At 37.8% G+C, this 12,336-nt stretch overlaps 1 protein-coding gene across 1 annotated transcript; it reads right to left on the bottom strand.

The window, feature by feature from the left end:
- Positions 1-25: 25 nt before the first annotated feature.
- On the bottom strand, positions 26-10,465 carry LOC119575626 (calcium-activated potassium channel slowpoke-like). The gene is given in 21 exon segments (XM_037923260.1): positions 26-1,235; positions 1,745-1,859; positions 4,056-4,187; positions 4,322-4,404; positions 4,543-4,688; positions 4,690-4,700; positions 4,822-4,887; positions 5,045-5,084; positions 5,197-5,279; positions 6,982-7,137; positions 7,239-7,351; positions 7,479-7,646; positions 7,749-7,898; positions 7,986-8,124; positions 8,614-8,709; positions 8,933-9,024; positions 9,147-9,314; positions 9,459-9,601; positions 9,818-9,929; positions 10,169-10,265; positions 10,386-10,465. Coding segments are annotated over 21 exon segments (2,328 nt in total). The 3' UTR covers positions 26-1,097.
- Positions 10,466-12,336: the final 1,871 nt, after the last annotated feature.

Genomic DNA, 12,336 nt, shown 5'->3' with positions numbered 1-12,336 from the left:
TTATACAAAAGATATATAAACATGTGTTTATATAAGTGGACAAAATTAATAAATACTGATGCAAGTGTACTTCGATATAAAATACAAGTAATATTCCTTTAAGACTTTTTCTAGTTCAGTTTCCTCAAAACCAAATCTCAACGATTTTATCTAACAGAAGAGGTATATTCTATACAAAAGATAGATATATAAACATGTGTTTATATAAGTGGACAGAATTAATAAATACTGATGCAAGTGTACTTCGATATAAAATACAAGTAATATTCCTTTAAGACTTTTTCTTATTCAATTTCCTCAAAAACAAATTTCAACGATTTTATCTAACAGAAGAGGTATCGTCCATTATACACTATTCACCTTTCTTTTTAATAATCTAGTAATGTTACTTGCACCGATTTTTCAATCAATCACAGTAGATTCGCACAAGTTTTACACATCAAATAAAACAGGAGAGGTGAAATCAGAATCCTAGTATCACCCTCATTAAGTGCAGCATAGCGGCGCCTGACGCGTCGCTAGGCATCGTAGGACCGTGTCTGGAGAAGCGATTCCCGTCTGGATTCTTCTCCTGATGACTAGCCCCCTGTAACTGGGGTTGGCCTGCTTCCCCCCTTCCCTGCTTTTCCGTTTGAAGCAGCCAGTCAGCTGGCCTCTCCTCGCCGCGCCCGTGCTAGCTTAAAATCCCCAAACACAGTCTCCGGGATATTAGCTTCCTTCAAGGGTTATCGATCACAAAACCTTAGGAATTTAGCTTCTGTGCCTCTTGGTTGTTTCTCTGAAGACTTCCTTACTCGGCGGACTCTTTCTAACTCCGGAGTCACGCTGAGGTGCTCGCGAAGGAGTCTTGATAATATGTTCGCAGTCTGCTGCCAGTTTCCCCTTTTGTCCAGGAATTCCGGCGAATCGAAGGTCGTTTCGACGCCCCTGTAACACTGCCCTGCTGTGCTCGAAATCCTTAGTCTCCTTTTTGCAGTCACAGATGTGTGTGTGTGTGTGTGTAGATTATCACAGAGTTTTATTTGTTGTCATTTTGTGTTGAATAAACTGTAGGTACATCTTTACAAGTGCGATAGTGGCGCAAGACAGCTATGGTGTTAGGTGCAACATGGTTCTTCAGATTCTCCTTCCCGAAGTGGTGGATCATGTGGTGACCGAGTGCTACGACCGCTTCCGGCACCACGATCATTTTCGAGAGCCTCGACGGCCAAACTCGGTCCTCTCGGTGGATGTACCTGAATGCGGGCAATTCATTTATGTCAATAGTATCGTTTTTAGTATTTTCAAATTCGTAACAGAAAAAGACGTTATATACACACACACACACACACACACACACACACACACACACACACACACACACACACACACACACACACACACATATATATTATATATATATATATATATATATATATATATATATATATATATAATATTTTACATTATACCAGAAAGACTGGTGAAAAAAAAATGCATTAAAGAAGCTGTTGATTATGTGACGATGGTTATCGAGACATCAACAGTATATCATCATTGTCATGACGGTTAATTAAAAGACCGAAGACCAAAGCTATTCCAAATAAACGTAACATCAATAATGACAGAGATGAAGACAGAAAAATAACAATAATGACTGATGATATTAATATCCTATAAATAACTATCGTCATGCCTATGCTGATACTTGCCCTTACTTATCAGTATTACATTTGAACTGTGAGAAGATCCCAGAACTTTTTACCTTCGATTTGCGGCACAGGACGAACACGAGGTCAGTCTCGTAGATGACGGTCTCCTCCTCAGGGTTTGTTATCACGTACCTCAAAGGAGGAACTTCAGAACTTTCATCCAGTTCTCTGTAAAGACAGTAAGTAGTACTTTCAGTTACACACAAATGTATACATATAAAGATATAAATATGTGCCTTTATTCCTTTTCCTAGAGAAAAACGTCAAGAATTCGAGGCATGTTTTTCACTTTCACTTTCACCTCAAATGACAACTATCTTCCAGCCCCCAAGAAAATTTGTTTTAAGGAAACAGATACTCATTCATAATGTTTTTTTTATATGAATTTCATGTTGTCCAACCTGAAATTCCCCAGAAAAGGATATTCTGGGAACATTTCAAAATAAAATAAAGAGAAGTCACTTGATCTCCTTTAGCCGTAGTTATGAATTATATGAAATGAGGTATATGTTAAACACATTTGTAAAATTGACTTCTGCAAAAACGCCAGGGTTTTTGGTTAGAATACATCCTTAACCGACGGGGAACGGGATGCCAGATTTCAGTAGCCTGAATTACCATTACTTTCTTTACAATATCTGCTGTCAGTTGAGTCTATTCCAAGTCACCCACACAAGTCATTATCCAACCTTCAGAAAACACTCCCATCTTTCTCCCAACATACTCCACTTCATCTCCTCCTCCACTTTCTTCTTCATTTTCAACCACCTCCCATGTTACTCCCCTTCATGCTTATGGTCAGCAGTAACACCTCACTCAAAACCACTCCATCTTCTCCGTCCTCGTCCTTCTGCTACCCCTACCTTTATAAACCTTTTGAATACTCCTTTAAGCCCAGTCAACTGGAATTGATTTTTTTTGCGACTCCCCTTACAGCATCTTACCCTGATAACATCCTCCTCTAACAAAAACAAGTACGCAAAGTTTCCTTCTGCAGCCCTTCTGACTGCTCACGCTGTGTTAGTTACATCAGAGACCCAAGCTCGTGCATTATCTCCTATGACTCACCTCACTGACAAACCTATTCCTGCCCAACCTCACTCTTCCCTTAACACTTGTACAGGAACTATTTTCACCTCCCCAATAGATTGAACTGTCAACGACAAATGCTCAGATTATGAAAACGACCTGCTTACCTGCCTTGTTAACTAATGCCTACCAGAGGCTGCCAAATGTCCTACATCAATAATGCCAAGATTACATCTGCAGACATGACCTCCCTTTGAAGTTACTGGGGGAGGCCTTCTCAGTCCCTCCCCCAATTGTGGTGGGCCCCAAAACGTATTTTGTAAGAGCTGCCCTACCTACAAGTTTGAATCTGAGGCAGCAGTTCTCAGATTCGAACTAGGCCTCACTTAGCACAAGGCCAGGCAGGAAACACGCCAACAACGTTTTGCTATTCATTTCCCTTCTCTCCGTGATGTTTCTATATCTCCCTTTGTATCTCTTATTCCTTACGTTCCCACTTCTACCCCCTCCCTCTCCCAGTCAAAATCTTTAACCATTCTAAATCCAGACACTCCAATCTCTACCTCTCATCGCCTACCCACCACAATAGACAATCTAGGTGATCCACCCCATCTTTTAGCACATCCTCCCCTACACCTACCTCTTCCTCTGTACCTCAGACGTCTGCCCCCTCTTCTGAAAAGTTTTTCTTATGAGGGGAAGACCACCCCAATCAACTCCCTTTCAGATACCCATGAGGACATTTCAGACTTTCTAATCACGACCCCCAAAACATGTCCAGCCATCATCTACACACCAATCTGTTATCATTCCCTCTACACTTAAAGCAACTGCCGACATCCATCCTCCCCTTATCTTGTTCCCCTACAGCCCTTCCTCCCACTCCCTCTCAACATCCCCCGCCCTGCTCCATTTAAATTAACCACCCTTCCTTCCCTGTCATTCCTTCTGCTCCCTCATGGACACACAAGTAACTCCATTTTATCACAGTGCCCTTCCCGGACCCTCCTTTTTTCTGGTACTTCCCCCCATCCTTTGTCTCATTTCCCGAGTCTTGTTCTACTTCTCCCGACACCCATTTTTACCCTATCACTTGTTATTTGTTTCAAGATACCTCTTCTACACCGAAATACTCGCGGTTTCCGTTCTCACAGACCTGTAACCTCTTTTTGGCCTAATCGCCCCTAACAGCCCCTTTTCTCTTTGGCTAATTCCTGCCTTACCCCATTTACTCACCCTCTTTACCCTTTTCAATCTGTACTGGCCCAGGTCAGAATACGCTCTACAGGCCTTCATATATCATAAATTGCAGCAGAAAAACTCAAGTTGACTTGCCTGTAGAGTCCAAGGCATAGCATGTTTCTATACAGGGCATTGCGGAAGACTTCTTCATATGTTCCTCTGCTGTTGATTGCCTCATCCTTTAGATCTACAGGATCTAGTAGTCGTACTTGAACCTCATCATAACTGAGGAGAGAAAACAGTCAATGAGAAAATACGAACTTACCAACTGCCAATTTCTTGATATTAGTTGTTATATTAGAAATATCACTTGCATCTTACCATTATCGAGAGATACTGAAAATAGAACACTGTCTTACCCTTGTTCCACAAGAGATTTGGGCGATAGTCCGCCTTGCATGAGTGTGCATGCGAAACTGAGGACATCTGACCTGCCATAGTTCTATAAATCAAATAATTAATAATAAACATTTATTTTAGGTAAAAGATAATAGAAAGGTAAATATAAAAAAAATCAGCAATACACATATACCACTGATATCGAAAAAATACTGTAGGAGACACTTCAAAAGAACCCTACCAAATATGCAAAGGAGTGAAAGAGTGCAGGAGGAATTGTCTGTCCTACCGCCACTGCAAGGGTGTCACTGACTGGTGCCATTGGCTCATCAGTAATATGGCTAACTAGAACAGGAAGCCTCTGACAGAAGTTGCATTGTCCGTCCATTGTGCCAAACGCTGTAAAATAAAACAAGAAGATAAAACAAGAATCGATGTACCTTACCTTCTGGGTTAACATTATTATTTTTTAAAATAATGTCTAACATCACAGTTTCCCTGAAGAATCAATTGTACTCACTCATAGCCGCCATGTTCCTGGTGCGGACTAACCGACTCGAAGTCACCCTCAGCACGGAGTGAGGTCCTGTTGAGAAAATATGACAGTTTAGTAAGTATTTATACTCTGGTTAATTTTAAAAAATCAAGAATAACTGACGTCTTAATTGAATGTCCTTTAAAACAAAAAATGCACGAATCACAATCATTCCAGACAATTCTATGAAGAAGAAGAAAAAACATACTGTTTAGAATCCTGGGCCTCAAGTTTCTGCTTTCTCTTTTCTGTAAAGATAAAAGACAGCGAAAGAGTCAGAAAAATAACATTACTTAATGGGAAACGTCCCTTTTAACAACAAACTTGCAGGATCATAACCAAAACTGGTTATGATCTTACCAATCTTATCACATTTACAAGGGCCATCGAACAGCCCTTCCTCATCCTGACTGCCGTGGCACAAAGAACAGTATATTGAAGCTCTGAATAGAAAAAGCATTTTGTGAGTCCTTGGAACTTTTGCAATAAGAAAGAAAAATGAACTTGAAAAAAAGTTATGGAGAGAATAAATTGCTAAAATGCATTTACATTCACCTTATGTCGTAACCAAATAAATTTAAACTCTATTGTTAAAAAAAGGGAGGAAGGGAGAATGAGACACATTCGGCGAGGAAGAAAGAGCAAGAGAGAGAGCACGAGGTTTAGATACATCGATGAATAGATAGATGAGAGAGAGAGAGAGAGAGAGAGAGAGAGAGAGAGAGAGAGAGAGAGAGAGAGAGAGAGAGAGAGAGAAGTAAAAGAGAGGAGAGAGGAGGAGAGAGAGAGAGAGTGAGAGTGCCTCAGTACAGAGGCACTAGTAAAACACTGCTCAGAAGATGCAAGTACCTGACCCTCATTGTTGACCACCAACACTTCCTGCACTAATTAAGTGGCCACTAAAATGGAGAACAAGTAATGTTCCAATTCACAAGAAGTGAAGTAAAGCAGATGTCAGGAACTATCAGTGTCATTTAAGTCTACCATTAGTGAAATACTGGAGAAGATATTAAGTATGCAACTCACGTAACACCTACAGAAACATCCCCTACGATGCCACTGCCAGTATGGATTCCAGAAGGAACACTCAGCTTCTAACCTCCACTTGCTTATGACATCTGTCAGGAGTGCAGAACTAGGCAAAAGCCACAGTGCCAGTGTGGTACCGTCAGACACAGAGGGAGCATTCAGCCATATGTGGCACAGAGAAACTACTTGTATTTGGCACTGACAGTGCCAAAGACATCAATATGAGTGACCTGCTAAATCTCCTACTGAAACTGAGGTCTTTCCAGACTTGACAGAATCTGCTAGTTACAGCAGAAAAACGATACTAGTTACTGAAACAATCAATGGCAGACTTGCAGGACTTGTAGTGTGAGTAGGTGGCAGGTCCTTGGCATCACATACAACAAAAAGCTGACATTTCAAACTCAAAGAAAATACTATGAGGAAAGTACTCAGGAAACTTCACTAAGAAGAATGGTGTGGCTTTTTAATGCTAGAGGGAGAGAAACCTTGTACAAGGCTCAGATCCACTCTACAATGGAGAATTAATTTTTTGCTTGGGCAGGTGCAGCCAAGAGTCACTCACCCTTCTTGACAAGATCCCATCATGAGCAAAGAAAATTATTCAAGATGGTGTCTACAAAGTCTCCAGCACAATATGAATGTTGGAGGGTTCAGGACAGTTTAAAATACAACTGCCATAAAAATGTCTCATCTGCAACCACCACGTCAACCAGTACAACAGAGTACATGCAACATTAAAATTAATAAAGGAATGCTACTCACCAGCTGTACCATGATGCAGGATAAATCATTAAGAGGGGCATTTATACTAGTTTACAATAATTTACAAAGTTTCATCAAAACTAACTAATATTTATGTATAATATATATAGTCTTGAGATCTATGTAAACAAACTTCTATCAAGACCCAATTAAAGTACTATATATATTTATGTCTATTATGAAACAAGTCTGGTTAGGCTCAAGATAGCTTATAGTCTTTAGCCAGAAAAAAATAAAATTATGATATCCACAATCATCCACATGATAGTCTCATTAACAAACTATATTAAAAAGCAAAAGAAAAAGAGAGAGGAGAAAGTGAGAAAGAAAAGGAGGGAGAGAAGTACCAACCTTTGAAGAATCTCAATTCCACGATTGCAAAAGTATCCCACAGTATTTTGTGGTATGACCACACATGGATTGCTAGGATACACGATGATCTTCCTATTATGGCCTTCATGAATTTCGATACCTAAAAGGATGAGCCCCAACTTCTTGTGGCATAATCTGTTGAGAGTTAAAGGTAAATAAGATATACTTGTGTCTTATCTTATTATATCAGTGTCCATTATATAGATAAAACATTATCAATTCTAAATAATACTTACTCAACAGCCTCATGCAATGTCATGCTTTCAAAAGAATCAGACAAACAGGTAGTGCAGATAAGGGAGCTTCTGCCAAAGTTGTACTCTTCCTCCCATATGAAGTCATGGGTCTGCTGGAAATACAGCATTCAGTTAAGTGACACAAGTTTCAAACTTCGCTAACCCAATGTATCAATAGCCCTTAGGAAACTTGATTACTAACAAAAACACCAATGAACTTAGATTAATGGATGTACGTACATTGTCCATATCTTCAACCATATCTGGCAAAATAAGGTTTGCCAGTAATGTGGAGAATCCAGGGACGAGACATGAATAGCCCATCAGTTTAAGCTTAAACTCTGCATAGCAGAAGACACTCACATTGCCGTCTTCTGGTCTTGGCTGGAACACCTTATCAAAGAGTTTCTGTAAAATAAAAATCTAACATATGAATCTAAACTATTCAAGTAAATCAGCAATATCAAATGAACTTAGTCTCACTGGTACCAACTGGTATGTGAAAGCGACCTTGCTCTTGCACTGAAGCAATTCCAGGTGGACCGGGGAAGTTGTGGATCTCGAGACATCTAATGCCGAGTTGATGTTTCTGAAGTCTTCCCCTTCCTGGTCTTTACTTTTTTGGTTTGAAAGGAAAATACATGCATGGGCTTCATGGATCTGGAAAGAAAATGGTAAGTTCAAGTCCTTTACGTAAGTCTTTACACTAGACCACACTATGAAAACATACTAATAAATTAAAATTGCATAGAAAGAGTTCAATCTTGCTACAAGTAAGGAATAAAGTAACATGATTTCCGCAGCAAGTTCTCGACCATCTTGAACCAGGCCTTGGACAGGATGCAAGCCTTGGAGTGGTGATTCGCGGTTCTCACACGGAGTACAACTGCAATTTTGTTAAATTAAATACAAAAGATATGGTGTCACATTAATCAACAATGACACTATGCATTAAATATGTCTCAATTCAGAGCAAGAAATTACAAAGTGTATGAAGTTAATGGTGAAAGAAGGAGAAAACATTAGGGCCGGATTCACTTAACACTCCCTTTGGATCGCGCCTTAGGCTGCGGCAGTAAGGTGTTCATACACCATCCAGAGTGGGGGCCGATAGCTGATCACTAGTAGCATTGCAGATTGAACACAAAGAGCATACAATCCCAACCTTCCTAAATGCTGTACTCTTTCTACATTTTTGGTTTGGACATTTAATTTGCTTAGAAACATACTTCCGAGTGATACCAGATTAAAAGAAATCAGTGAAGTGAGGGAGTTGTCAATGCAGCTTTTATAATGGAAATCGCCCTGTGAAGCACCACCAGAAGTCTTATCAAGTAGGTGAAGAGTTACTGTGTATAAAGCACAATATACTTACTCGCCCAGAAAGACCAGGTCAGCATCTCTGTTTATCCCTGTCTTTATAAAAGTGCGGATCTTCTGAGCATTCAGGTAGCCACAAAACACAATATGCCTGATGAGAGGTAATTAGGGAAAAATATTAAAAGAGAAAAAAAAAAACTACAGTAAAGAAATAAAAAGGGGAGTATGAAGACAAAGGCAACTCGGCTCCCTCTCAGACTTCCTTTCCACTCTATTTCTTACAGTGCTTTGCTCTTTTTTATCTGCAGGATTTTCAGTTTATTTCACATTAATATTGAATAAAGAAACAGGAAGAAAACTATGTAGACACTAACCTGCCAGACAAAATCGGTCTATATGGCTTAAAGTCTGGAACAGCTGTGTAAATCATCCTCACTAAGTCTGGTAGGTACTTTCCATACAGTACCTAAAATAAAGAATCGTGTTCTCTTCACACTATATATTCTATTAACAAATCCATAAAACATATAAAATCATTTACTTTGCATTATATTTTTGTGAAATGTGAAGAGGAGTCATCTAACCTACCATAGCAATGGGTAAGGATATGGTGAGGAAAAATCTGACAATCATTGTCTTGCATGTGACATCACCATAGCCGACAGTAGTTACTGTTACTGCGGTGAAGTAGAGCCAGGTTCCGTAGCGCAAGTCATGGGGTTTCTCCGATGAAAGCTGGTTGTCAAGACCCTCAATCTGCAATTTGTTGATGTGTGCTGTTTACACGCATGTAGCTGTTTATGCACACTTCTACTATATTTCTGCAGTACGTATATTGATATCAGATATACCAAAAACTAAAATGACCTGTTCTACAAAAGTATTCATATTCTTACTTACAAAATGTATGAGTCCGGCCACCATAAACCACAAAGTTAGAATCCTGGACAGGTACTTCCTGATGAGAAACCCACGGGATGTCTCAGCATAACCTCCCATTTCTTCGGTCTTCAGTACGAAGATCATCCTCATGAACTGCAGACCTGTATTTTTTATCAAAGCCTGTCAGCCACAGTTTACTTTCAATATCTGTCATTGTGGCAAGGGTTGGTATTAATGCAACCCTTACCACATATATCATTAGGGTCATTCATATAGAGATTGTTTATACAAAAATCTTGTCAGTATAGGCACACTACTATATTTAACAATTATAACCTTTAATTCTCTTCAACTACATACTAAAAGTCCAAACATACCAATGAATGATCTCCCAAGAATCACTCCAAGGATGGCTGGTGGTATAGTGTGATAATCAGCAACAGTGTATTTAGATAACAGAAAAGCCCTCATGTTTGGGGCTAAAACCATCTGGAAATATAAGTGGATCATGCTCGTCATCATCATATTTAATACAGAATTAGTACTGACTTAAGGAACTTGTACATACTTAGAAGTATATGTATGAAAACTGTTCTTACATACTTACTGAAAATTTGTTAACAAGATTAAACAATTTTCCCTATTATTTGAAATCTACATATATACTGCTAACAGAATAGGGGAATGCTGAGTGCAAACAATATCAATCATAAAGGGTAATTACTCACTCTTAAGAAGAATGGGCCCAGGAAGCACACATTCAGGACCAGGACAATAGCCTGGAAGGCATTTTCTCCAAAGGGCAAGCAGACCTCAAAGACTTGACTGAAAAGGATGGATTAATTCAATAAAAAAATTAAAGTTTATCGTGTGGCATGTGATTCTATTCTGTAATACGAAAATTTACATTAGTGCATAAAAATACAAAGTAATATCTGTACTCACAACAGATGATCTTCTACAATGAAGACACACAGAGACACAGTTGAGCAAGACTTCCAAAAGCACCTGTTGTATATATACATATATATATATATATATATATATATATATATATATATATAATATATATATCTAATATATATATATATATGTATATATATAATATATATATGTATATATACATATATATTATTAAATATATATATATATATATTCTATATATATATATATATATCTAGTATATATATTACATATATATAATAATATATTATATACATATAATATATATATATATACATATATATACATATATATATAGATATATATATAAATATATATATATATATATATATATATATATATATATATATATATGTGTGTATATATATATAATATATTAGCATATATATATATATATAATATATATACATATATATGTATATATATACATATATGTGTATGTATATATTATATATATATATATATATATATATATATATATATATATATATATATATATATATATATGTGTGTGTGTGTGTGTGTGTGTGTGTGTGTATGATATACAATATGTGTATATATATATTATGTTATATTTAATATTTTCATATAATATGTATTATATATTATATATATCCTATATATTCCTTATCTATATTATGTATAATATATTTATTATATTATATAATATATGTAATCAACGTATATACATATAGGTACAGTTAATGTCACGTAGCAATCAGAAGTTACATGACCAACTGGTGGCTCAGGTGGCCAAAAGAACAACATTTGCATTGCAGTTATCTTCGTATCTTCTTCATATCTCGTAAATTTCTAGTTTTTCATTCAGAAAGTTAGTTCTTTACCTGTTAATCATTACAACTGTTAATAGTTGTATTATTATTGGTTGTGCAAATTGTCAAATGAAAGGTTTAAGTTTGAGTTTTGTTGTTTACCAAAAGCCCCTGAACGAAGAAGATTTTCCTAGCACTATTAGATGCAAGATTATGACCCTCCTTTGAACAGTGATGTAAAAGCATTGAAATTCATTTTATCAAAGGATAGGTATTTTTTCATAAGCTGAATTTTAAAATTTTTGAGGTGTGAAGAAATATGTGCTTCAGCATCAAACCAAGCCAGATATGAAAAGAACTGAAGAGAGATTTTACAAGAAGGTCAATGAGCAGGAAAGTGAAAAGGCAGTCTTTGAATCAATTTCATCATGTTCCCCAGTTTTTTTAAGGATAATTGTACGAGCCATTTCAAATTACAGAAAATTTTACAACAGATTAGAGATTATTTATTACAGAAGGTACAAATCATGAGCATTGTTTGTCAGAATTAGAAAGGTTCTCAGGGCTTGGTAAGCAGGATGAAGGTCACTTACTAGGAAAAGGCTGTCAGCCTCTGCAAGATTTCTGATTAAATGTTCCCTTTTCCTTCTCAGCAATGACCTAGTCCTGTGCACCAGGGAACAATGCATGTAGTGTCCTTTGACAGTCAGGCATGCGAAGCATCTGTGGCTTCCAGTGTCTCCGGGAAGATGAAATTCGTCTTGCTTTGGGACATTCACCACTCAATTCTTGAGTTGTGTCCCACAGAAAAAACAGGGTCCATCAGGCATCTGAGTGCTGCAAACGACCAGAGATACCTTCAGCAAAACCCTCAGGCACACTCCCCCTTCCTCAATCTGTCCACATGAAATACCTATGGTGATCTTTGGAAAGACTAATCATTGTCATTTCCACAGACCTCAGCACTCCAACTGCCAGTTCTGGAGGATCCCCCAGCAAGTGCTAACGAGGATATGGTCAAACTCGTCAGCCACATTACCTGCCATCTCTGTACCAAGTGCAAAAAATGCAGGTCCAATTGCTGATACCAATAGCCAGAAATCCTCACTTTCTGGGGCCTAGCAAAGTCCCAGAAAAGGAGGCTATTCTTGCTGCCAGCA

Source organism: Penaeus monodon, chromosome 7 (assembly GCF_015228065.2).
Source record: "Penaeus monodon isolate SGIC_2016 chromosome 7, NSTDA_Pmon_1, whole genome shotgun sequence".
Taxonomy (NCBI): Eukaryota; Metazoa; Arthropoda; class Malacostraca; order Decapoda; family Penaeidae; genus Penaeus; species Penaeus monodon.
The sequence above is the reverse complement of the archived record's forward strand: the minus strand, read 5'-3'. Positions and strand labels throughout refer to the sequence as shown.